At 41.4% G+C, this 27,997-nt stretch overlaps 1 protein-coding gene across 2 annotated transcripts; it reads left to right on the plus strand.

The window, feature by feature from the left end:
* stac (SH3 and cysteine rich domain) lies at window positions 1–27,997 on the plus strand. 2 transcript variants are annotated; one of them, XM_062398062.1, is made up of 12 exons: window positions 1–486; window positions 2,595–2,627; window positions 4,068–4,401; window positions 12,503–12,636; window positions 15,703–15,784; window positions 15,958–16,064; window positions 17,530–17,611; window positions 18,478–18,545; window positions 21,159–21,256; window positions 24,994–25,045; window positions 25,898–26,035; window positions 26,663–27,997. In XM_062398062.1, the coding sequence occupies exons 1-12, from the start codon at window positions 370–372 to the stop codon at window positions 26,759–26,761; spliced, it is 1,344 nt and encodes a 447-aa protein (XP_062254046.1). In that variant the 5' UTR covers window positions 1–369; the 3' UTR covers window positions 26,762–27,997. The 2 variants fall into 2 exon arrangements, with proteins under 2 accessions (XP_062254046.1, XP_062254047.1); XM_062398063.1 differs by lacking the exon at window positions 2,595–2,627.

Below are 27,997 nucleotides of genomic sequence, written 5' to 3' on the forward strand. Positions count from 1 at the left end.
GAGTGAGGCGCACAGAGCGCAGCGTGGATTTGGAGATGTCTTGGCAGGATTACGCACGACGGCACGATCCACGCAGAAGCTTCTTGTAGCCGGACGGGGCAATCTGAAGCTGGAGCAGACACAGATTTAACTTCTGACCGAGGGGAACGCTTCTTTCTTTCTCACATTTTCCCCCGTGAGAGTCGGATCTACCCCCCTCACAGCAGCACCAGCGGGTCTGGATGTCCGGTCCTTCTCCTCCCGCTCTCGGGTCACGGTGACTACAGAGGAATGGAAACGATGTAAACAGCTGGTGGAACAAAACAAACTCTTCAGCACAACAGTTTATTTTGTTAGAGATCGCAGAAAGAAAGGGAGAGGGAGAGAGAGATGATCCCGCCGGCCAACATGGCTCAGGATGAAAGTGGGGACAAGGAGGACGAACAGGAGCAGAATGAGACGCAGAAATCCCCCAAGAGTGCGAACCCCAGCCAGCAGGAAACCAAGGTAGGACAGTCCTGGTGTTATGAACACAAGCTCAAACTCATAAACTGTGATGGCACTGTACACCAGTCCAACTCTTAATAGTGGGTCAGAGCAAACACACTTATCAACATGACAAATAAATCTTTACAAGAGATATTTTAAACCCTCAGTCCTTCTCTAAAACCTGATCCTGGTTACTATCATTATTGTATTTAAGGAGGATATCATATACTTCACTGCAGGGATGGACTTAAATAATATAATCAGCTGTAAAAATAAGAAAACAGAAAATACTTTAAATATACTATTTTACTACAATACATCACCTTCAGTGACCATAAAACCAACTGTAGATAAACTTAAGAGAGTTTAAACTCAATATTGTGCACATATTCTCCTTGTATCTTGATCTATAGCATCAATAACAGTGTCATTTAATAAGAAAAAGTCTGTAAACTGTTCAAGATCACCTTATTATGGTATTTAAATTGATCCATGAGGTATTTATGAGGATGTAAAAAGCTGTTGAAGTTCTTGACAAGGCTATAAATATGTCCACGGTGAGCGGTCGTGGTAAAGGAAGCCATATGGTGTTAATTTTTATAATTCACATTGACAACAGACATTCAAACTCCCAGTCTTTATAAAACAGCTTCAATAACCAGATTCTAATGATTATTATTATATTTAAAGATCACACTACAGAGATGGACTTGAATAATATAAACAGCTTTGCAAACTTGACAGAAAACAACAAGTGCCTTTAAGAGACTCAGTTTACTTCAATACATCAGAATAGCACAGTGATATTAAACCATACAAGGAAACAACCTTAGATAAACACAAGATGGATTAAACTCTAAAGACTACAACCTGTATAAGATCACTTAATTGTGATTATGGTATTTAGAGGATGTAAAAGCTGTTAAAGTTCTTGTCAAGGCTAATAAACAGAGTCCACGATGTGCTGTATAATCATGCACGTATTTATTCATAAGCAGCATTTAGGGTTTATACACTTTGTACTTGTGGCCGATGTAGAAAAGTAGGCTGTGTTATAGAGATCCACAGCCGCCTCAGGCGATTTACCATCTATGTGGGTCACATGTTGCCCAGACTACTACAATTAGCAGAACGTTATTGGACTATCGTCATCGTGGTAGTGATGCAACAGTAACTCCACCGCTGTCATAGATTAGACCCACGCTTTCTCTCCTTTTTAAAGATATACCTCTGGTTTAATTTGTCAGTTAGTTAGAAGGATTACGCAAAAACTACTGAACCCACTTCCAAGAATTAAGGAAGAACCCCTTAGATTTTGGTGTGGATCCAGATCAGAGGGTGGATTCTTGATGAAAAAGTTCCCTTTACTTATTTCTTGCTGATGCCTATTGATTCTTGCTGCCGTAATACTGCAAATTTGCCTAAAAATCTACGAAGGCACTAAGAAGAGAACAAGGCCCGACAGTCCTCCTATGAAGCCATGTGTAGATCTTGATTCACTAGATCCCGTATTTGTATCTGCACCAAATTGTACACACTCGTGAATCAGACCCCTGAACATGCTGGTCAGTTTCATCAATATCCATGAATTATGCTCTCAGAAAATCATGGAAAATGTTTGAAATGTGAAAATAAATATACACCCAAAATGTAATGGGTTCCTCCCTGACCTATACCGCATCCTCCCACTAAGTTTTGTGGTAATTGGTCATGTAGTTTTTATGAAATCCTTTTAACTAAGAAACAAACAGAAGAGAAAAGATAAACCCCATGGCGGAGGTAAAGGTTGTTTATGAGGATTGGTCTTCGTCAGGTTTCTCAGCTGCAGTGGGGATGGCCGAGTGCATCTCCACCGATGCATTCTGGTTTTATTTTTGACGGCTCCAGCATGAGCGCTCTTACTCTTGCATGTGTCGTCACTGGGTACTTTCTCCTGGCTGACTTTTCCCACATCGTTTTTTAAAGCTTCGGCCAAACGGCCGCACTCGCCTTCCCCATATAGAATAAAGTGTTCAATCAATCTCACATGCAGGACAAATAGAGTGAGCCCCTGAGTGAGGAGACTGAATTAGTTTACCACCGACGAGTAAAGCTGTGTGTGTCTGTGTTTTTATTCCTCCTTAAAGAATACTGTGAGGCCTGAACACCAGAAGCGCAAGGTGAGCCTGTACACAAACTGTAGCGTCCTGCTGGTTTTAGTCTATCATAACTTACTGTAGCTGCATGTGCGTCAGGGTAAAAGCTGTTTCACCTATAACAGTCACTGCTTCTAACAGATCACTTAAGTTAGGCGGATACCACACACGGTTTAATTCATCATCCCCCATTTTTCTAGAGGGCACTCTTTACTTTAGAGGTTTATTTATTTACATTGTATGCAATACATTTTAGTTTTTGTGTATTTGCCTTACCTTTCCCAACCTTCATTAACCCTCCAGCTTTATGCTATAACAATACCTCTTAGTGTCATTAAACACAGCATGATCTCCTCTATGCATGCGCACAATACTTCACTTTGCCTCATTTGGGATATCTTTATTTATTGGGACTGCATTTATTTTATTTTATTTTTTACTTTTTTAATGTTGCATTTATTTCAATTAATAATAATAACATTTAAAACTACAGGAAATAAGTGTAGTACCCTTTGTATAAGATTGAACCATTATTTTCATCATTATATTGTACTGCAGTTTCCTTTTAAGGTGGCTAAAGGAAGACTACAGGTTGCAAGAAAATGTGTCTATGTGTTTTATGTTCATGTCTGTGTGTGTGCGAACCAGTGTGTGCATTCATGTGTGTGTGTGCGTGTGTGTGGGTGGTAATGGTTTAGAAAGGGTCCAAATGGATTGTTTCCAGACTGACCCCGCAGAAGGGATTGATCTTCACCGTGCCGAAGCTGCAATGAAAAGCACTAAAAACTATTTGCACGTTTGCCGAAACATCAACGGCAAACAAGCTTACGGATCTCGAGCATCCAGCAGGAAAACAAATGTTTACAGTTGTACATCAAGGCCTGTGCTATGTGCAGGGTCATTAAAAGTCCTCGCCTTTACCCATCAATTACCTCAAATGATAAACTGTTTCTCCAGATCAGTCGGGGAGCGACAGCCACACACCCACCAGCCAGGAGCCATGAAATCACATTACACTAGCTCAGAGAATCTTTATGATGCTCGTGAGCCCAGAATTAAGTGTGTTTCACTGGGGAGGAAGTGCACACTGAGAGGTTAAATGAGGAGTTGTCAGCGTGGAGCATTTAGAATAGCATTACTGTAAAAGAGGAAGCTAATGAGATTGATGGAGGCTGAAGCCAGGAGAGACGGCACAGCGTGTGAGAAATCGGGTTGATATAATGCATCGACCCAACCTGGAAATCACATTACAGTGCAGGTAGGGGAGCAGAGGTTTTCCACTGAGCGCTGCCAGTTGCGGTGGTATTTTCTTTACCCGAGACATCATAGAGACGCTGTCAGGTAGTAATTTATCTAGTTTATTTCCAAATATTGATCTACTTTACGTCCCACCTTGTTCTCCTCTATCATTCTCTCCCCTCGTTAATCTCCAGTTTCCTTGAGCTCTTTTCTCTCTCTGTTCAGCTGCAGAGACTCAAGCGATCGCTGTCCTTCAAGACCAAGAGCATCCGCAGCAAGAGCGCCGACAACTTCTTCCGCACCAGCAATGACAACAAGACCGAGCTGCTCTCCGACGTGAGCAGCAGCACGGGCCACCTCTGCAACATCGGGATGGCCCCGCCGCACGCCGCCAACCACCCCATCCCGCCGGTGCCTCCGGCCATCCCCAGCGCCCCTCCTCCCACGTCGCGCTCCCAGTTGCGCAACCCGCTGCAGGTGGACTCCGCGGGACACTGCTTCATGGAGCACATCTTCAAGAAGCCGACGTTCTGTGACGTGTGCAACCACATGATCGTAGGTATGGTCACAGCGCCGCCCCTCCTGCATCAGTGTGAAAAAACCTGCTGTACAGAATCCAACCTCAATGGCTCTCATTAAAGAAAAAATCTCCACCAAGGCCCAACAAACCACATTTAAATGAATTACCAAATTGCACACACTTAGAAATATCATTCTCCTAAATATGCCTGAATTGATAGACCTTTTTGGAACTATAGGACAAGATGGTGAATATCCCTTGTATGTTTGAAAGTCTTCCGGACTAGTTTGATGTTGAGCTGCCAACCACCTGAAGGTCTCAGGGATCACCAGCAGATGTTAGGGACACATCATCGAATATGTACCTTACTGTCATTAGTTGTTTTGGCCTTTTGATCACAAGACACCCTCCTCTAGGGGCCACCACAGGCTGATCAGACCTGGGTGTGGGTCCATTACCTCGTGAGGCGCAGTAAGGGTTGTTCCTCCTGATCCAGAGTCATTGGCTGCCGCGTTCTGCAGTCTGTGATGTTTCTTTCATGGTCTGGTGCAGGGTTTGTCTGTGGATTCCTAGCTCTTTGAGCAACCTCTTGGTGGATGTTTGAATAAATCCCTTGCAGCCGACGTCCACTGGACGGACTATTGCTGTCCGGCCCTGTTGTTCTGCCTCAGATGCTATCTACGCAAAACGCAGCCTCTTTAGGATCCATTAATTATTCTCTGAGAAATTAAGGAAAATGTTGAAAAACATCAGTGTTAAAGAAAGTGAAAAATGACTTTTTATTTTGGTCATGTCCCACTCCTCTACAAAATTGTGTGGAAATCAGGTTGAGTCGTTTTTGCGTTGTCCTGTTAATTGACAAGCAAGCACAGGCAAAAAAACAGATACACCTGATACCATGAGTTGATCTTGACCTGTTGACATATGATCAAAGTATCTCCGTCCTCCGTATTCCCCCACTGACCCCGCTGTCCCCCCAATCGGCCCACTTAGGTGTCAGATATTCAACCCCAGCATCCGTGCCAGCTCCTCTACCTGTTCTCCTCTTACCAGATGTTCCAGTGTCTCTAGCGGCTGCTCGCCTACTTGTTAACCATCAGTGCTGAAGGACCACTCGGTCTTTTTGTGCCAGGGCGTTTGCAGCATGGATATGACAAGGACTGTTTGTGCCATCTGCTCGACAAGCACATGATATATTGTTTGGTTGCAGAGAAAAGACGTCAGACTAGCAGGGATGTCGTTGAGCAAACGCTGCATCGACAAATGCATTTGACAGTTTTCTTTGCTCAATGGAAATATGTTAGATTCTACCATTTTCACATTATTCATTTGAAAAGTTTTGTCCTGCGTTACGTTAAAAGGTGTAATTCAGGATTTCTGTTTTTCTAAACACAGAAAAACTAAATCCAGTGGCTCATTTAAATTAAAGTTCTTAGTCTGGAGATTGACGATGTTTCTCAAATCCTACTTCCTGACTTGAACGTATAACAGCATAATAATAATAGTAATAATAAAAGAATAGCAGGTTCCTACACAATTCGTCGCTGTACTTATGTTTATATTTCATTCATTTATACAGTGGGCACAGTCAATAATGTAGTTGATTTTGCATTAGGGACTTTGCTTTCATATACTCAATACAAAAGTCAATTTGACACTTTAACTTTTGATTGAGTAGTTATTCGTCTATTTATTTGTACTTCATTTACCATCTGAGCCTTCTACAATAAGTTGCCAAACCACTCAGAATTGAAGATTCTTTAGAAAATGTTTTTAGATGTGTCAAAATGAACAATGCATACCATGAAAGATCCCTTGGGCTCTATGGACCGTTATAGGATCTTTCAGGTCATTGTTTTGGTTTTGGAGCCTCCAACCTTACTGCTGTGGTTCACTCTCCCCTGTGTTTCAGACAGATGAACATAGTGGAGCATACAGCCGTTAAAGATACAGAATCTTCACTCAGAAGGTGATAGAGATCAGAACTAAAGAGTGAATATTAGACAGGGGAAAACCAACATTACTCAAAACGTGTGCTAATGTTACGTCATAACTTCTAGATTCATAACCTATGCAACTGTTTCCTAAGTTTGTATCAACTGGTGATAATATGTCCAAATAATGTTTACAGCTGGTTGTACTGCCCCGAAGTGGCTGAGAACATCTGTTAGAGCAGGTTTACACTAAGATGTTTGAGCAGCCAGACATCTGTGTGTTGGCCACCTTGACAGACGGAGTTTATGTTGGGCAGTGATGATGCGTTGCCACTTTGGACTTCTCCACCTGTCACTGCGACACACAAAGTGAGGGTGTCATCATCAATGTGGTTCAGAGGTTTTTCCATCCTGACGAGCGTAACACAACTACATATCTATTTTCTATCAGCAGTTTAGTGTGATTAATTATATGTACTACAAGACCATTGAAGTAAAACAGAACTTTATTCCACCATTAAACAGATTTACACGTGTTTACAACCGTTGATTCGCTCTGTTTTATGTGATCGTGGCCTGAGGGACCGTGGCCAAATCTTTGTTGCTAATGAAAGTGTGATGTCAGGTCTGCGAAAGGTGCCGTGCCCTCTGGTCCACTCATGAAAAAAACATCCACCTGCCTTCTTCTTCATTTGTCCTGCTTTAATGAGAACACAGCTGCAGAGTGTGTGTGAGTGTGTGTGTGCGGAGATAAGAAGGAGAGACAGTGTCGGCTGGTGGGGACTTCTACATTGTGTGTAATAAATCTTATTGGCCATTCAGTTGAAATATGAACTGGTCTCTACAGTTTAAAATAGTGCAGTAATTATACAAATACTTGGAAAATACTTGTAACTGAATTAATAATAATTTACAGCAACTTCAATCCATATTTGTACAATTATGCGTGAATCAGCATAATTCTCCATTTGAGCAGATTTAATAACAATATCTCAGCAAAAAGGTGTTAAAATGGGAACAAACATTATTATTGTATTGTAACTGCTCAGTAGATGAATAATAATATGATAATATGGAAAAAAGCAGACTGGGAATATAAAGCACCCACTCACTTTCAATTGGATCCTTTATTATATAAAAGTCTGTACAAATTGAATGTGTCATCCATAATAAAAAAGGCTGAGCTATTTATAGAGCTCACTGAGTCATTCATTAGCTCTATTATATGAAGGCAGATCAAACCACATTGGTAAATAATTGATAAGGCAACAAAATATGTTTTTCTGTAGGCGTTCATCTGTTCTTTAAAAGTCATATATAAGAGAATGGCTGATAGACAGTTGGTTATAGTTCATCATCAGGATAATGAAAACCCTCAGTATAATTAAAGTTATACCTTTAAGAGAAGAACCTTACTACTTTTTCTTTTATTGATTCAAGACCCGTGTTCTCCTTTTGTTACACCCTTGTTTTTATGTGCATTTCCAAGCAAGTAGATTCCCTCACATAAAATTCTCAGAGCTAGAACAGACTGAGGCCGAGATATTGATTGCAGGGCCTTAGCTGCAAATTGGTTATTAAATAAATGTCCACATGAGTGAATGGGAGGTTTATTTGCAGGGTGAAATATAATTTACAGGGCTGGGTTGAAAAGAAGGAATTAGTCTACATAGTGAGCTTGAAAGTGAATGTTGTAAATGACATGCAGTGTGCAGGATATATGCAGATGGAATATGCAGAGATTTAAACTGCTGAGACCAAATGTAAATGTCAGGCAGATCCTAAATGCGACATGTGCAGTTATTTAAATTCCTGGAATTAAAAAAAGTTGAGAGAGTGTAATCCCGCTTAATTAACAAACTCTAATCTGTGTTATAAAATCCCTGAACTACACATGAAAGGTTTGGCCTGAAAGAGAAATTAAGTTTGGGTATCAGAGGTTAAGGCAAGCCGGCAGACAGATGCTGCTGTGACATGGTGTGTCACCACTGCCTGTATAAAACACAGACAGAAGTTTTTTATGTTTTTGTATCATCACAGGACACCGCTACGTGTTGTGACGCACGTGTGCTTCCGCCCCATCCTGCATTTATCTGTTTTAGTGTTGCAGTCGATACGCTGACGCTCTTTGGAAATGTCTCACACATCAGTGCACTGTAAAAAACAAACATTTGTTTAGTTGTGCTGACACCTTCAACTATGATCTACTACCCAGACTACAGGTAGCTCTTTAAAGTATTGATGAACAGGAAGTCCCGGTCCCCGGATGATTAATCATACAGACATCAGTGATCAGACTTTGGTGACCTTGAAAAGGGTTTTGGCTTCAACTCCGCGACTGCATGACCTTGAGATTTAAGTGCGATTATCTAAACAATGATATCGGGTAGAATTTTGGAGAATCTCAGATCAGAGAGTTTGACTTAGTGCTGCTAATTCATTTCATCTCTTTAAGCAGTTCCGTATGACATGGTTGTGCTCTACAGTTGATTTCAGGAGACCCTACTCACAGATGAATACATAACTTTGACCTTTGACCTTTGAACACCAAAATCGAATCAGTTCATCTTTGAATGTAATTGAATGGTTGCACCAGATTTGTACCACATTTACAGAATTTCCCCTGAAGGTGCTCCTGAGTTGTTTTGTAACGTCACAGTGACTGAATGGACGGCAACCTGAAAACCTGCAAACACTGGCTGTCGGTGGGGAGGAGGCATAAAACTCGCAATACTCCAGCTTTGATTCGACATTAAACTTTCTAAACTTCATTTCCTCAAGCTCTCTGTGGATGACACAGGAGCAGGAAGCACAATGGAGCTCTTGTCAAGCTGTTGTTGAATGGCCTGTTTGAGGTGACTCACTCTCACACGGGACGATTATCAGACGACTCCAAGTTAACTCCGCTCATAAGGGAACAAACTGCTGTGTTATAGCAGGATGATACAGGAGCCTGACATTGTTGTTCTCTTCTCTGGCAATGGTGAGGTGATGAAGTCAGTGTGTGTGTTTGTGTGTGTTTAGGTGCTTTCCCCTCCAGGCTCAGAGAGGAGTCCAGCCCTTAAAGCCATTACAGCTGTGGGGGGGAAAGTGTGACAGTGCTGCTCTCTCTGGCATTCGCTCTATCTTGGCAGCTCTGCCTTTAAATATGAATTTACACTACAGTAAAGGACACGACTCCTGCCAGATTTTCCATACCTCTGTCATCGTGCCCCTTTATTCCCACACAGTCTTTCCTTCCTCCGATTCCTCGTCTCCGTCCCCACAGTATAACTCTCTCATCAGACATACGGTGATCCACTAAGCCGCCCATCTAACCATACGCCTCCTGACTTTCTGAGCCAACCGCCTTCATTGTGACAAGAACTTATCCACCTCCTCCTCGTTGTAAGCTCCTCTAAAAAACTGACCCGGGCAGCTCTTCTGGGTTTACTTGCAGACTTTAATTAGTTTCTCCCACGGTCATTCGATTTTTTCCAATATCTCAATATCTCGATGCGACTAGATTTTGATAGATGCGACTTCCATCCCCGAGAAACTAAAAGGCGTCCCTTCCTGGCCCAACCTATCCCAGGTTCGTGTAGTACAACATTATTGCTGAGTCACGGTTCAGTCAGTCTTTGCTGCTTTGCTCTCCATGAAGGAGGCGGGGTCTTATGTAGATGATAAATTATGATTTAACAATGTGAACGTGCATCGCAAAACATTGTAAAATGTAGTGGAGTAGAATCCCAGATATTTGGAACTATGCAAAGGAGTAAAAGTGAAAAGGACCTGAGAATAAATCTACTTAAGTAAACTAGAGAGAAATTTTACTTAAAGGTCCAGTGTGTAAGATTTAGGTGAAAAGGATCTGTTGGCAGAAATTGAATATAAAAAAATCCTAGTAATATTGTCACTAGTGTGTTTCCTCTAAACTGTACAAATTTTTTCCTTGACCGTAGAATGGGCCCTTTAATACTTAAATACTTTATATTTACATCGGGCAGGGGTCCTCTCTACAGGCGCCGCCATGTTTTTTACAGCAGCCCAGACTGGACAATCTAAACACCTTTTGAGTTTTTATGACAACTGAAGGCTCCCACAGGTTCTCTTTCCTGTTTGAAAGGGGAGGGTGAGGTGAGGGTCATAGAGCTGCAACATGCAACTTCACCACCAGATGTCACTAAATTCTACACACTGGACCTTTAAATAAAGTAAAAAAGTAAATGTACGTTGTTACATCCCAACACTGACTTCACACTTCTATTTGGGGACATTCAGGAAGAAACCAGCGACTTGTGAGTGTTTTTGTCCAAAGGCATCTAACACACTGACATTATTTGCATTACATCACTGCGCACGGAAAACTAAACAATACTTGATTATCCGTCTGTGATGAAACTGGTATTTATCTCTCATGCTCTCGACTCCCACTGACGTAGATCAATGATTCCTTTGCATGTCCATGTTTTCACATGCACTCTCAGAGGGTGTGGGGCCAGAGCCGGGCACGTGATCATCGATTAATCAATCACTGCCAGACTAATAAAAGCCCTGTCCTCTCTCGTTAATGTGGAGTAGCTGTCAAACGATGCACCGCTGCTGACAGTGAGTGGTGTGTTTTTTTTTATCAGGCCGTGTACAACACATAATCCTTAACAGATGATTTATCCTCTGAGAAATCTCTCTCTGCTTTCCCAGTAAAAATGTGCATCTTTATATTTCAGGCCTTTTACCACAAGCTTCCACCGTCTAGTTAAGTTTAGCTCCATCACACTTTTCTATTGGGACGTAAAAAATGTAAAAAGTTGATATTTGGTGCATTCACTGTGGACGGTCACCCGCTCCAAGCAGACACAATCTCAGTGGAGCAGATTCTAGACGATAGATTCTTCCCCTTGGGGAGGAGTTGAGCTTCTTTGCACAGTTTATTTTTCAGCCCTGTACAGGAATACATTCGAGAAAAGGATCAGGATCTTTGAAATCTTACGAAAAGAAAGAAACCTACAAAATTTGACAGATGCGTGAAGTCAAGTTATTTACCGGCTCAGTCTTGTCAACACCTTTTTACTCATCAGGATATAACATGTAACAATTCAAAATTACAATGTCTAAAAACAACTAGACCTATGTTATATATTTTTTGTTGACTTGTGTACTCACACTATCTAAAATGTTTCCAACAATTTTTCAAACTCAGAGAAATCCCCCTTTCTATTCAAGTTAACGGGACGTTTCATTTCATTCACCTTGCATCATATCTGCTTTACCTGAGGCGTTGTCTTTTACAACCAGGACAAACAACGTATGAAGGAAAATAAGAGTCGGCAGTTTTTTCCTTCAGTTGTTTCTATTGGTCACTTTAATACGTGACCTCATCCATGAACATGATTTATGCGTGAGGTGTAGACTTTCTTCAGCAAAGCTGGTGAAGACAACAACTCGAGGTCTTTTGTTATTGTTTTGATTGAGAGACTGTCACTGGCTGAAGTTTCACGTTTAATTAAATCTGTAGGACGAGCAGTGAAAGCTGGAGTTCCCCTGTCGTGACAGATTTCATCCCCTCGACTCCTCAGACACACCAGCGTTACCCACTCAACAACCACGCGTACCTGCCTATTCATCTCCTGCCCTTTTGTTGACTTTCTTTCCTCCCTCGCTCAAGGTGACAGACTTCATTAAAGACGGAGCTGTCACGGCTGCTTTGTGAGCTTTATTCTCCACCGAACACCTTTTGTCTTTGCGATCTCACCTCTCCGTCCAAACCGAGACTGACGTTTCACAGCTTTTCTTTCATTATCTACAGTATCGCTCTCTCTCTCTGTCTACTCTGTCGTTCTCTGTGGTTATTTATGTGTTACTCATTCACGCACACACTAAGTGATAGCATCGTCAGTGCTGAGTAGCTTTGTTTATTCCAGAAACTGGTCGAGACGGCACTGTCTCAGTTTGGTTAAATGCACATCATGTGTCGCATTTGCAAAATGTTGTCCGTGTTAAAATGCTGCACACGTCATTTCACAGGTTTTTTTCTCAGTGCATGCTGGGAAAGAATCCAGTGTCAGTGAATTAATGAATGAGATGTTGTTCTGAACGTCTTGTTTGTATCCGCCGCCTCCTCATATGTAATTTGCTGCTCCTTTAGAGAAAGAGTTCAATTCCTGACATGACCGATTTTAACCTGTTGCCTCATATCTCTGCGTTTGTGTGTTTTTGTGTGTTAGGTACCACAGCCAAACATGTGGTATTTCTGGCGGGAAACACGGCAAAGCACGGCCTGCGCTGCAAAGCCTGCAAGATGAGTCTCCACCACAAATGTGAGAATGGAGTGGGACAGCAGCGCTGCATGGGAAAACTGGTAAGATGCATGAAGACATGATTCAAACAACACCTTCATTTTGTTGTTGAAGGTGTTTCCGAGCCTCAAAAATAAATTATGATAATTATCATCATGAACAACAGAAACACACATCTGAGTCGGCCGTCAGATGGTTTCCCAACATGTGCTTATTCAGAAATCACACTCTGCAGTATGTGTGATCGCTGGTGCATCTGTGAGCAGCATCCATCCCCCTCATCGTCCGCATGATGGTTATATCATCTCTTTCACTCTGTGTTTGACAAAATGAATATCGCACCATTTACAAAAATGCTGACCGCCTCATCGGCTCGGTTAAGTTCTGCTGCTTCACCATCAGCATAAACCAATACAACAGGATCAATGTGACCACACTGAAGCAGCTTATTCAAGAGGTTGTATTATGTGTGGGGCCTCAAGAATACCCATAGCAATCATCCCTTTATAAATTATTGGACTATGTCACCAGCAGAGGTAATTTGATGGTTTTTGGACGTTTTCAGTAATACCAAAATGACGAAGTTGGTTGTGATGATTACCTAGGAAAAAAAAAATGATCCTGTATGATTGACAACCTGCCTGTCACTGTTCTCATTTAACTGCAGATGTTTAGTTTGAGTAAGTTTGAGAAAGCATGTTAAAGGTCGACCCTTTCCAAAACCCCACTCGTCAACCACAAAATACATTTATTTGTAGAAATAAAAGGGGGGGAGGTATACTGGGGAGGGACCTGTCACAGCACACTAGTGAAACCAAGAGCAAGAAAATACTCATCTCTGTAATAGCAGAGACAGGCTCTCTTTCCTCCTCTGTGAGGTTTTTCCACAAGCTGCCGGAGGGAGGAGGCTTGAAGATGCGATCGGCTCTCAGGAGTGGAAAATGAGGTTGAAAGGTCGAGATTAAAAAGGAAGGTTTTCCCATCGCAGCGCGGCTCTAAACTTGTCTTGTTCTAAACTTGGACTTCTGCAGCCATGATTGTTTCTGTTGCTTGAGAACCTTGTGGCAAAGAAATCAAGTTTCCTCCCGGACAGAATTTTCATTTTTTCCAGTAAGTTAGTGTTGCAGCGATAATAACCCTTTAAGAAATGTTGCTGAAGAATCAGAGGTATTTAACATTAAGGATTTTGTACTCCAGCTATTTGGTTACACAACATTACTTTCCTTTCTAACTTCACATAGCAGCACTTCCTCCAAGAGAGAACCTGAAACTATAGAGTCAGGAACAAACAGCTGTTAAATACTTTTTGGTTTTGGTATTTTTCGAGTCAGGTGGGCTTCGGTGCCGCTGGCTGACTACTTGATTCTTCATTCTGCACGTGCCTGTAATCGGGGAAAGCGTTGAGTGTGCAGTTTGGACGGTTAGTTTCCCTCAGGCTCAGATGGGTTCGGACAGAAAACTAAAGCCCAACCAGCACTCTACTCTGTGTTGTATTTGCAGGTTAATTCCCATCAATGGCTGCTCCTGACTCACAGATTTTGTTTAGATGAATATGCATTGGTTAATGTGTGAATCCCTTTAACGTTCCATCAATAGCCTGAGAGAATTGAGCTCAAGCTACATATCGCAACAGATCTGCTGCAAAACAAGTTTAACTATTCGAAAACGTTACTTGTGATCAATGCGTGATTTATCAGTGATTATCACACACACAAACGATAGCTGGTGACACTCAAAAACTGAAAAGACTCCCGTTCTCAAGAAGCCAATATTCATAACATCATCCAGATCTTTTCCTCAGTCCGTCTGTGTTTTCCACTTCACAAGTGGTTTTTCAAAGGACTTGAGCAGAAAGTGAGATCTGTCTCTCACCATTGTGTGTGATGTCACTCTGCTTTCAGCCATCAAACAAGACCAGATCACAACATATGTTCAGTCCTGTTATTTAGAATCTCTTACTTTATAACTAAGACATGATGCACTTTAAACTATGAAAGATAAATAGTAATTCATCTATAAGTGAACATCCTCAGCTCCTGCATGTGTGGTCACATCTTGATTCTGTACAGTCTGAACGTGTTGAGCCGAGAGTGTGTGAGTCTTAGAATGCTGCCGTGGTGTCTCAGTGTGTTCGGGGTAAACAGATCTTTTGCTAAACAGTGACCTAATCCAGCACAGTGCGGGTCTGAGTATCTGTGCAGTTTGTGTGATGACAGTAGGATTTGTTACACAGCTCACCTCTGCTTGGTTGTTGTTGAGGAAGTGAGTCTGTCCACAACATCTAACTAAATAATTTAGGAGGCGTTCACACCCACCTTGTGTGGTCCAGATATTCAGGCTTCACAGATTAGCCCAAACTAAAATAAAGGGGCCTCAGGCCAACGCACCAAAATATAATGCGATCTAAATAAGCTGTTTCGGTTCATGAAGTTTGGACTTTCAGACCAAGTGCAGGAAATCGAGAAAGGATTAAACAATTAGAGATTAAAAAAGAAGCGAGACCCTTACTGCTCCATCTATAGTTCAAATGTATTGTAATCTAAAACTGTTAAAAATGTTTGAATACTTGTGGATTAAGGACACAAACTTTGCATGACTCCTGTACATCTGCAGCCACAACATCAGTGTCTTAAAATGTAGTAAACAAAGACAGTGAGCGGCTCGTGTTGTTTGCAGTCCGATGCACCAGATGTTCTCCCAGTGCGTTTGCTCAGTGAAACCTTTTCCGTAATGACTTTGTCCCCGACAGCCTCAGTTGTTAAACATCGGGCTGAAGAGCTCAAGGGTTGCTTATTTTAACCTCATGTAAAATGAAGAATTTGTCAGTGCTGTGAGATGTAGGTTTCCAGTAATGTGACGTCTCAAGAAAATCAAGAAACATGAATCTGATTTGTTCCTTAAGAGAGAGAGAGTTCAGAAAACTCGTTTTTTTGGCTTCTTGGCCAAGCTGACTCAGTTTGTGCTTCGTGAAATATGCTGGAACTTTCTGTGAAACTTGGCATCCAACATGGTATCTCTGCAATGTGGGGTTGTGTTCAGAAATGTCTGATTAAACGGAGTAATGTGCAGTACTTCAGATTCGATTCGTCACTAATGTCACCCCCCCCCCCCCGTCTTTCTCTCTTCAGCCAAAAGGCTTTCGGCGGTACTACAGCTCCCCATTACTGATCCAGGAGCAGTACGGCTGTATAAAAGAAGTCATGCCCATCGGTGAGTGGCTCACAGCTCCATAATGAGTTCAGTTCTTTCTGGGATGAGACGACTCGCCTCTTCCAGGACAACTTGTCCTCTCGAGCTATTTTACAAGTTACACCTGCCACATTTTATAGTAAATAACCACCTGGCTTTCACAAAGTCTCATGTCTTGTTTTTCTTTTCTCAAGCCTGTGGGAATAAGGTGGACCCCGTGTACGAGGCCTTGAGGTTCGGAACGTCTCTGGCACAGAAAGCTAAAAGGCCCAGCGGCTCTGAGTCTCCTCACAGAAACTCGGTAAGAATAGGAGAATTTTAGTTTGTGCAAAATCAAAGTCGATGTTATTGTCAGTTCTGCCGTACGTACATAAACATATGAGTAGACATATAGATACTTAACATACTAGTAACACACTCAACATATAAGTACTCAACATATAAGCAACACAACATTGGAGTACACATATAAGTACTCAACATATATGTAAAACAACGTATAGTAGACATATAAGCACTCAACATATAAGTGACAACATGTAAGACAAAATATGAGGAACACAACATGTAAGTAACACAACATATAACGAGCAGTGCAAATACTTACTATAATATGCAGATAATGAACAGAAGTAATGTTCATCCTAAAATGGCAGTAAAATAGAAGCAGATGTAGTAAAATAGCAGCAGATGAAATGATTACAATAAGTTACTGGTCCATGTTTGTACTAAAAGGAGTTCAGTTGTGTTTCAGCTATAGTAGTAAAGTCAGTAAATATAATTATTCAAGTTGTTTATCCTATTCTGTCTCTCAGTTATTTTCATTAAGCTCCACTCGACACAGCTAGATCATCTCAGTTCAGCTCAGGAGACAGTTTGTCACTGATCATCTAAATAGATACTGCCACTGCAGGCCTGTAAACACTACCAATAAAGGCAGTCTGGTCCGGGCGGTCCTGACGGGAGACGTCGGCACAAGCGCTCGTGTTACAGCTCTGAAGATTAACTGATTGTAGAGACACGGCCCTTTCCTGCCTTGTTTCCATCTGTGTGTGTGTTGTGAGGCTCAGGGACCACGATGACGTCTGGAAGCTGCTGGGTTCGACCCGTCCTGTCCTGAGCAGCTGCCACTGAATGTGTGTGGGTGTGTCTGCAGAGATCTCAACGGGTTTATGTTAATAGTTTTCAAATGTAGATGGTTTGCAACATAACAGGAGTCTCCATAATCTATCTATCTATCTATCTATCTCCATATCCATCTCTATGTCTCCATATTTATTTCCACCTCTTTGGATCTCTCAATCTCCCTCTAATTCTCTCTATCCTTATCAGTTTCTCTGCCATACATACATCCATACATCCATCTAATCTGTCCATCTGTCCTTTTCACCTCCACATCTCTTTCTCTCTGTCTCCCTTTACCGTTGTATCTATCATCCATCACTCTATCTATCTGTATCTTCTTCTGTCTATATCCATCCATCATTTTGATTAGAGCTCCATGGATTAGTCTGAATCCATTTTCTCTGCTTCCACCTTCTGAAAGACGAGTGTTTGCTGCAGCTTGTTCTGTTTTAGATGTTGCTGAACTGAAAATCTTTGTGTTTGGATATTGTTGCTCGGATCCAAACCAGAAATCAAGAGGCATCACTTTTGAAGAGTGAAATGGACATTCTTCAGTCTTTTTGTTGCTTTTTAGACTGGTATTGGGAAGATTATTGACAGATATATCGATATCTCATATCTGACGTATGTAATCTTTACAGAACAGTGACTTGGATAAGGTTCCAGAGGAGTCGGTGGCTCACAGCAGTCGACAGGAGCTGTCGAGGAAACACAGTGACGACGGTGAGTATCTGCGAAGGGAAGATCCCCCGACCAGGGAAGATAAAACACAGCCATTGCTTTTCCCACATAGAGACGTTTGCGACACCACATTCTCCGCCTGTGAACCATCAAATAAGGGTCTTTGCTATTTTCCAATGAGATGAACCTTCACCCTTTCACGTGCATTGTGTGTGTGCATGGCTCCTTATCCAGAGGCACTGGGCTTTTTACCGCTGCACAATAGTTTGTGTAATGGAGGTCAAAGCACTGACCCTTTACAATCTAATGTATTCACTCTAATTATTGAGAATGGTGGAACCCACACAGGCATTCGTGTTGGAGAAAACACTATCCAACTGTGTTATGGTATTTTACCACATTCTTGTGACATTTTTGATTTGTTGCCAACATCATTTTTTTTAATATCAATTTTGTGTTCATCGTGGAATCAGATAAAAGACACACTTTTTCAAGGCCAGGCACGTATTTATTTTCTATTCTCATTTATTGAAATGCTAATATAATGATCAAATGCAATACACAAGACTATAAAGGCAATGTTGTGCTGAAATACAGTTACAAATATATAGCTAGGACTCCTCAGGGTTAATGGAATAAACTATGATTAATAAAAACCGAATGTTCATGAACCCCGGAGGTTGTTACTTGTGACATGTTTGATTTGTTGCCAACATATGTTTTTGCTCTTTTCCTGTTAATGTTCTCGACCTGGAAAAGAAATTGGTTTCATTTTTAAATTCAACATGGAATTGAGTGAAAATCACAGCTTTTAGGGGCAGCAGGCTGGGGTTTATATTCTATTCTTAATAATTATTGATACTGTTATTTCTAAATTCCATGAATTCAATTTACATTTGTTCTGTCAGTTTTCACAGTCATTGAGAACGGCACGGAGCATTACCACCAGCCAGAGAGAAAACCTGATGATTTCCAGGTAAGAAGCAAATCAACCAAATCATTATAAAGAAATATTGGATGTGCATGAGTCCACTATGTATCTGAATAATGCTGTTCCTATGTTATACACTTGTATTTAATTAACATCAACAAATCTATTCAGAGGAAATCAAAGTGATTTAATCTTTGCTTTGCTTCTTTTCTCTGATGATGATTTAAGCATCTTGTATTTAATTTTTTTTAACATAACATTTTTCTTAAGCTTTACTGCTTCCAAGCTAGAATAAGAATCTACAATTATAAAAAATGTGTTAATTGTGTTAAACACACATATAAGGGCCTTATAAAGACAAAAAACATGAAGTTTTTTTTTTTGGTCATATTTCCCATAACCTGGAGGAAAGGTTTAGGATTTTTTTTTTGTCGGATGGAAATCCTTGATGTGATGTGATGCATGTGATCCTTCACTTTAGAATAAAACACAAACATCAGCACAAATGTGAGGTTAAGCATTTTCACCTGCAGATACAAAAAAACAACCTAAATGTATTGTCATGCTTTAACATTAAGTTTAAATGTCTGCAACTGTAGCATCTATAACTTTTCACAGCACTTGTTACTCTGCAGAACAGAGTCTTACTGTTACGCGTCTCATAGCTTTAGTCTGAAAACCCCGAGAGCCAATTTTGTTCACTGACCAACTTCTGAACTCTGCACGGTGACTCTGAGAACTGATACCCAGCCAGTTCGTGCAGCATCCATTAAGTATGCTGCACTTGGCTCCCCGCCTCACTTGCCACTGCTGAATTTCCCAGGGCTTTGAGGGAAAAACTTCTCTTCCTGCTGTAACAAATCATACCAGTGCTGACACGACCACTGGCCTTTACCGATGTGACAGATCCCTTACACTCATTTTGGGATCTGGGATCCGTGCTGCTGTGTTAATCTACAGTAAAGATGTAGCGCTGATGGTGCAAAGATACATGCCGTAGAAAATATAACAAAACTATTAATTTCCTTTAAACCTGTTCAGCTTTCTTTAGTATTGATAGTCTTTGTAAATATTGTCTTATATTACGTGCAGGCATCTGTCCTGTTTGCTTTAATAGTTTTACATGTTTATCTCTGTTGTCAACAGTGGAAAAAGAACACAGATACTCGGACAAACACAAAAATGAAAAAATAACCATACAAGGTCACACACACACACACACACACACACACACACACACACACACACACACACACAAACACACAAACACACACACCTCCTAGTAAAATCTAGCTGTCTCCTAGTGCATTGTGGGGTCTTATCAGGCTGGACCGAGCACAGCTGGCAGTGGGCTGTATGTCTGTCGGCCGACGGGTCCATTAGACAGATGGAGGCTCTGCAGGTAATGATCAGAGGAAAACAAGTTAAAACTGCTTCTTCACCCGAGAGGACTGTAAAATACATGGTTGGGATTTATTTAGCTTGAATTTGGAGATTTTGATTTTGAGTTACACATTTAGACACCGACCAAGATGCAGATTTAGAAAGATAGATAGAAATTGAGTGCTTTCTTTAGAAGTGCTGATCCCGGTTGTAGATAAAAACATGTGATTTCCACAGCAGAAAGCATGAGTCATGTCCGGATTCCAGCATGCTCTTGCTTTACAGTAAGAAAGGTCATTTTTACAGCCACATCCACATATTTCCATGTGTCTTCTACATTGCCAAGTTTGTTAAACAATACATCGGCTAAGTTGTGATAAATTGCCTCTTAAGAAAGAGACAAAAGCAGCGGTTTGTCCCTGTGTCTCTCTTCAAAATGTTCTGCCATCGTTGAATCTTCTTCCTTGTGTCCTGTGGTCGTCTTGCTCGAACTATTGGCAAAACTGCCCCCTTCGATTTCCGCTGCAGCATCGAGAGCCTCTCGGGCCCTTAGTTAGCTCTAATGGATTGCCACTGGTTGATGTTGTTGCTTTCACCCAGAGGACACAGTTAACTCAACTCATCCATCAGCGACAAGGCCAGTGCACGTGGGAGCCACAGACGACCAAAACAGCTCCTCTTCATTATCACACCTGCCACAGAGAAGTCAAATCCTGAAGCTATTTTGCAGGAGTAGACATCTGTGTGTCCTAAAATTTCATCCTCATATCTTTTAGCACAGTTTCCTTCCAGGCACCACGTAGGAACAGGCTATCATTTGGATGGATTTCAGGGACCCAGCGTTCAGACTCAAGGTGCTGGTGATGAAACCGGAAAACGCACCCACTGCTTTTCTGAGCAGGTGTGAAGAGCGCTTATCTCCCTGCTAATTGTGCCAACACCTCTGCGAGAACTTCCTCTCCACCCACAGCCCTGTCCTTTTTTTAAACTTCCTGAGCGTTCATGAAAAGCAGATCCTGCCTCTCCCACTCATGTTGACGCTGGATTAGAGGGAACAGATTGTGGAGGAATCCAAGCAGGTCCTCAGTCGGCGCACTGTAAACAAGGAGTCCTCCTGCCCACGTAAATGCCAAATGAGTATTTTAAGATACAAGTGCGAGAAAAGGGACAATAGAGAATATGGTGTTTGTGTGTCTTTACCTTGTGTGCAATGCACCACTTTTTTCCTCATTTCATTAATTCAAATCGGTGTGTCTGTTTTTCTTTGTCGTCTAGTTGGAGCAGAGTCAGCTACAGAGAGACATCCTCAAACTCAACACCTATGTGGCCTTGTTCAGTTTCACTCCCCAAGAGAGCCATGACCTGGAGATGAGGTGAGTTTGTACACATGCACAAACCCACGATGACAAATTGTTGACTGATACATTCCAACGTTTCATAATATCCTGAAGAAAAGGAGAACACAAAGTGAACATATACAGCAATCAAAATTCTTCTGTCGGCTGATTGACTCCAGCAGGGATTTACTTGAATAGATGCACAGGTCACCTGAGGCCACCTGCCAGGCAATAGCCAAAACACACAGGATGTTACGCTGCTTATTTCACCTTAATATCAAAGCAATCAATCCTAAACAAGTTGCAGGCTCTTTTAAATGATTACTCTTCATGATTTAAACAACAAATTTCATCTCCTGATCCCAGCATTCTGAGTCTCCCTCTCCTTTTATGTCTCACTCCTGGTGACAGCCAGAGATCTGGTTCTGTTTTCCAGTTGCCTGTCGAATTCGTCCCATTTCTGTGAACTTGATATCTGAACATTTGCTCAAGTTTTTGGTGCAAATGTTGACCTTGACTCGAGGATGACCTGATCAATATTTGTAGGTCAAAGGTCAAGGTCACTGCGACCTCACTTAACCCCCTTTGCCTCGTGAACAAGATGTCTTTCGAACGCCTCAAGAGAATCCTTTCAGATTTGGCACAAATCTTTACTTTGATTCACAGATGAACTAATTAAATTTGCTCGATTAAAGGTCACGTGGTCTCACAAGTTACACATGTTTCTTGCCACTTGAACATGATATCTCAAGTCTGCCTTAAGAGAATTTCTCAATCGCTTGAAAGCCAAAAAATGATGTTATGAGTCGGAAAATGAAACTACAGACACAAAGCTTCTTTGCTACTCATTTTGATTCTGATGGTGCACACAATCCAAAACACACACAAATGTAAAGAAGGTGTTAAATTCACTGTAATAGCACGTGTCAGTGTCTGCTGTTGTAGAGCTGTCTGCTCCTCGTGAGCCTTCTTCTACTCTGGATCATACCAGGAAATCAAATTGTGTCTTAATTGGTGCATCTGTGTTTCTCCTGTTTCATCTTATGAAATCAGTGCGCTCAGAGCAGCACAGCTGAAAATATACAAGAATACACAAAAGGAACCAAGTATCTTCCTGTTTTTAGGTAATGCTCTTCAAAGATGTATTTCTCTTGAGTGGCCTCATTAATGATACCTGAATGTGTGCTGTGCTGTTCTATTAATATCAGTCAATCTCATGTCTTACGGAATTCATCCTGAGAGACAAGTACAGGCTTCAAGAAGTCCCTCTATTAGTCAATTTATAGCGTCCACTAGGGATTATACCAGTAGCTTAGATTGGATCATAGAATTGATATAAAGATGGGCGAAAAACCAAGTCCAAAAACTCCAAAACAGAAAAAATGCTGGATTGCAAAAAGGCTGAAAAAAGGCTAAACCTGAAAACGCATTAGGAAATGGGAAGACAATATAAACATGACATCAAATACTGCGACGCACCAACAACATGTGAAAGGCAATGAACTGACCAAGAGAAGAACTGAGACTTAAATAGGAAAAGGAGGAGGGGATAATTGAACACAGGTGAAACACACGAGGAACAGGTGCTTGGGGCGGGAAGCAGGACAAAGACAGGGATTAAAGCCTGAGACACAGGAGGAGTCAAAACTTCAAAATAAAACAGGAAACTGAGAACTCAGATTCAAGATTCAAGACTTTTTTTTATCATGTGCACAACAACTACACACAGCAGTTGCTCTTGATCTCAGAGTGTGAAGTCAAGACAGGAAATTATCACTTGAATGTGGAGCCTCACAGTCTCAGTTTGAGCTCATGTTGATCTGTCTGGGCCACAACCTTCCTGTTTTGGTTCAGTCACGACGCCCTCACGGTTTTGTTTTCGGCCACAGAAGGAAGTTGTGTTCCGTGATAAAGACCCCCCACAATGCTCGACCTGCTCCGCACGTGGTCGAAAGTGACTCACAGACATACACATACCTGCCAGTGAACATGGTCAGTAATTTAATGAAGAAACTGAATATCAGGAGTTGGTAAACTTTTTGTTTTTGTTTGTTTGTTTTATATTGTATTTTAGTAATGTCGTCCTCTTTCTGATTGTCGTTGTTTTGTCGCTGCTTCACGACATCTTTTGTTAATGTTTTGATTTAAGATTCCTTTATTGTCCCACATCATTTAAGACCCCTAGTGTCCAAAATTACATATTATATGTTCTTAGGCAGACATGGAACAATAATTCATCATAGCTGAACACATATATGTGTCTTATTATCTCAGATATAATGTGAACCTCAGGCTGCAGATTTGATCCCTTGCCCGAGTTATGATTGATAAGTAATCGTCTGCAAAATACTTTGAAACAGGCCCTCAAAAACGAGAGTATTCATCATGAAGAGCCCTTCAGCCCAAGTACACATATCAGCCTGGTTCTCACAGAGGATTTAAGGATATAAGAGTGCACTTGTCTCTGCCTCTACCTCCACACACACAGACACACACACACACACACACACACACACCAACACACACACCAACACACTGACCCTTCCTCTCCCTTTGATCATGAATAACTTCACTTGGCTTCATTTGAAATTCAATGACTTTTCCTCAAGCCTCTCTGTCCTCTGATATCTCCTCTACAGTGCAATGCTCACTCAATGAGAACTCAACAGTTTTCATTGTAAAAGGAGAAATTCCGTTTCTTCACTCGCTGCCACATGCTCTGGTTCGATTACTGTGGTGATCTATAATGATGACAGATTCAGAAAATGCAATTCTTTTGTTGTTTCATTGGTGAAGATTTTTCCAAACTTTTTTCTTTCTTTCATTGATTACGCATACATGATTCTCTTGTTCTAGTTTAATCAACATGTGGCTGCTTTGTTTTCATCACCTCATAAGATTTTATAGAGTTGTGTGCCGGGCTGTTTCTTGCGGACAATAAACACTGTTTTCTGAGTCACGATCATTATAGCCGAGCAGCGACAGTGAGTGTTGTATCTCAACCACAAGAAGAAGAGAAAAAGGGAAATTGCATAAACTAACACTCGATTCAACTGTGCTGGTTCCTTTGATTTTGAAGCCAGTGGCTTTGAACAGATGTTAGTAATTACTGCACATGCGGCGATGGGGTACAATGATTCATGCATTTCGTGAAGTACCCACCGCAAACCGGATTAAGGGGTATCACATGTCACCTATTCTCAACCGAGAAATGATGACTAACATGTTCTCTGCTTCAGTATGCAGCATATGTAGCAGGGCCTGTTAGCTAAAATGACTATGCTAATTTTTAGCTTAAATGTTTCCAGCTGACTAACGTTGAAATAAAAGTATTGAGTATGTGTTAAGTTTGCCTTGTATTGCTACATACTGTTTGTCATACTGTGCTAAAAAAAATGAGGCAAACCTGAACAGGTCGAATTGTAAAAACCAACTTTTAATCCATGAAGAAGGAATAAATAGTATGAGCCAAATTATCGCAGTGTGAACGCAAATGTGTCCTGGGCCACATATGAAGGACCTCTGTCTCAGCTGAGGTCCTCTGACCCACTACAGTTTCACACATACACACACACACACAGTGACATCGGACACATCTGTAAACTCAGACTGGGTCAAAACAACATAATTTGGTTTAATTTGCATGCATAGCAGGGAAGTGAGAGCCAATCACAAGTCACAGGAGACTCATCCACAGCTCATTGTTACCATATCTTGTGCATCAGAGGAGGATAAACGTTTTGGCTGATTTTGTCTTTGCTTTGTCACTGCAGAGCGGGAGACAAGATCTTATTGGCCGACGACTCTAATGATGACTGGTGGAAGGTAGGTTCAAATTGGCATGGCAACATTAAACTGTTTTTCATATAATTAACCTTCCAACATCCTTGAGTTTCCCACTAAAATTAAACAAGAGTTTCCCAATCAGTTTTTTCTTACAATGTGCCTTTTCCACAAAGCACAGAAAATGCCAGATTGAAAAACAGGATTGATAAATTACCGGACGTCCAGTTTGTAAATTATAGGAGCAGGGCTACAGGCTGCTGCAGGACAGGGATGCATGACAGATAAATTGCGGAGATAATAGGGCCAAAACGTGACTGCACAGAGGCCGCCTGCTGCTACCAGACCGTGAGGAAACTCATCACACATTTTAATGCTGTTGCTGTTCTCTGCAGCCTCTAGATAAACAGACATCTGGCCTGTTTGTTCTTTTGAACAATGGACACTTTAACAAGTCAAGAGGATGTCATTAAACATGTACTTGTGAAAACCAATGTGAAACTAAACAGCAACATCTTATCTTTTCTATCTCTACTTGTTTTTTTGGGTGGTAGGGGGTGTGACCAAACGGCTTTAACCTCAGATTATATAAAAATGGAAAAACGTCTCGATCCGCACCTGGTAGCTGGCTGCAGTATGGGTCATGCATCCAGATTACGTTGATTTATGTTGATAGATGGTTAATGGACCTAATTCAAAAGTTTATTAAAAGAAATCCAAAACTGTTTCTATCATGAGTAACAGCTGAGCCTGAATCACAGAACCCCTGCTGTTGTTTCAAGGCTTCTATCTAATCATTCATGAAAACGCTGGGTGTGTAATCCACTAAAGTCCTTTCCAGCTTTTTTCTGTGCGTCAGCAGTTTTTAATGCTGGATTAATTCATTTTTTCCAGGGGGTAATTGAGGATAGGATCGGTTTCTTCCCGGCAGCCTTCGCTCATCAGGTGCGGGCCGAGGACCAAGTGTTCAGGTGCAACAGGACATTCATTGGCTGCAAGGAACAAGGCCAGATCACCCTGAAGGAAGGACAGGTACTGATAACTGTGATTAGCCCTTATTAGCCCTCTGCAGCTCCCACGTCACTGCTTCCCTTATATACTTATATCCACGAGCAGCTCCACTGCAGTCGTCACTGGATCCCTCTCAGGATTCACCAGTCAAGAAGCATTTGGGCACAACGGCCCTTCTTAGATCAGGCTCCCTTTTTTTTCCCATAATGCATTCCAGGACACGTTGAGACTCAAAGGAGTCCAAACATGCCTGAAGGTTGAGCAAACCTCATTGGAGATTAAACCAACGGGCACAAGACAAGTCTGTGGCCTCTGTTTTCCAGTCGCTCAAACCCAGGGGAAGATGTTGATTATTAGAGCAAAAATGAACACAGTGTCCTCTGGTCCATCATGACGGTCAGCGAATGACATTTGGAGAAAATGGGATTATTTATTTCTTTATTGATTAATTTCTTTGCGTATTGTTCATACACGCAAATTCACTCTTCATAAAATGTTTATTCTAACCACAGATATCAGTGTTGGGTCTCAGAGCTCCTTGCAACTACAGAGCCAGTGGCTAGTTTTGTCGCGGGGTCCGTTTGTCACATTGTTGTGTACATGACATCACAAGAACACCTAGTCACAATGTCTCCCTTCTGTTTTCAGATATGTGTGAGCAGTGAGGGCGAGCACAGCGGCTTCCTCCGAGTGGAGAGTGGAAAGAAGCGAGGCTTCGTGCCCTGTGACGTCCTGGAAATCATCTGAGAGACACACTCAGAGAAATGAAGAGAGAGAGAGAGAAAAAGAGAGAGAAAAAGAGAGAAAGAAAGAAAGGGAAGGAACTTAGGATCAGCCGCCTGCATCGAGGTCAGAGGAGGAGGAAACTGAAACGAAACAAATGGCGACAAGACACCAGTGATGGGGTTCCACAGAAGAGGTGATGCTGGTTTTGTCACTGACGACTCCAGGTCAGAGTCTCTGCACCTTCCTCACTCGCTCTCAGCACAAACAGACATATGCTGAGATGATGTTTTCGAGACCCGGAGGTCACTGGATCCCCGGATTTGATTTTATTAGAGCCAATGAGTGTTTTTTTCCCCTTAGATTTATTCTGTTTATTTTCTGAAAGTGAGCTATTTATGCCTGAGAAAAGGAAAGAAACACCACATTTATTAATTCCAAGGTTTGGGCACATATAGCGGCATATACGGGTCTCTGAAAAAGCCCTTTCAAAACTTGATCGAAATGTAAGTGAGGATAAATAGGAAAATTAGACCTTACTTTCTGTTAAGCCTTAAAACCCCAAAACATCTGTTGGAAGTACTTCCTGTATAACCTCCAGCGTACAGTTACAGTCCTAAAAAAAGGGTTTTCCACTTGTTTCTGGTGAGAAACTGCAACAAAGAGATGTGGAGGAGTATTTCCAGAGGACTTTGACACAATAGAAAAAAGACTTCAGTAATTCTCTCTGGTCTTCCAACAACATCACCCTCACACAGAGAATATCTCCCTCACTGCAATCCAGGGTTTTACTTTATCTTGATGATAATTTTACATTTTACATTTTCTCCTGGGCTGCAGAATCTACTAGATTTATATTTTTGAGGATTGTCTTCATTGATAATTGATTGATTTAACATCTTTTTTTTTGTTTCCATCAAATATAACAATGTTAGGTTACATGAGAGGATGAGAGAAGGCACAGCTTTGGTTGAGGGACTCTGGTTTTTGATATTAATTTGATGATCAAAACTCATGTGATCCGATGGCGGATGACTTGTGAATGCACAATGGCGCCTGTAAGTAAAAGGGACATTTCCAGTCAGTGTGTAAACTTTAAATGCGATCACTCTCTTGTCGTGTGCCTTTCTGGCAGGGTGTTGCATCTTAGTAGATATAGTATATCTCTTAAAGGCTGTTCTGCACTGAAACTTGGCTTTAGTGAATGTCCAAGAATACTATATTGTACATAATGTATGTATGAGATTAAAATTCCTTCTT

Source organism: Platichthys flesus, chromosome 10, assembly GCF_949316205.1.
Source record: "Platichthys flesus chromosome 10, fPlaFle2.1, whole genome shotgun sequence".
NCBI lineage: Eukaryota > Metazoa > Chordata > Actinopteri > Pleuronectiformes > Pleuronectidae > Platichthys > Platichthys flesus.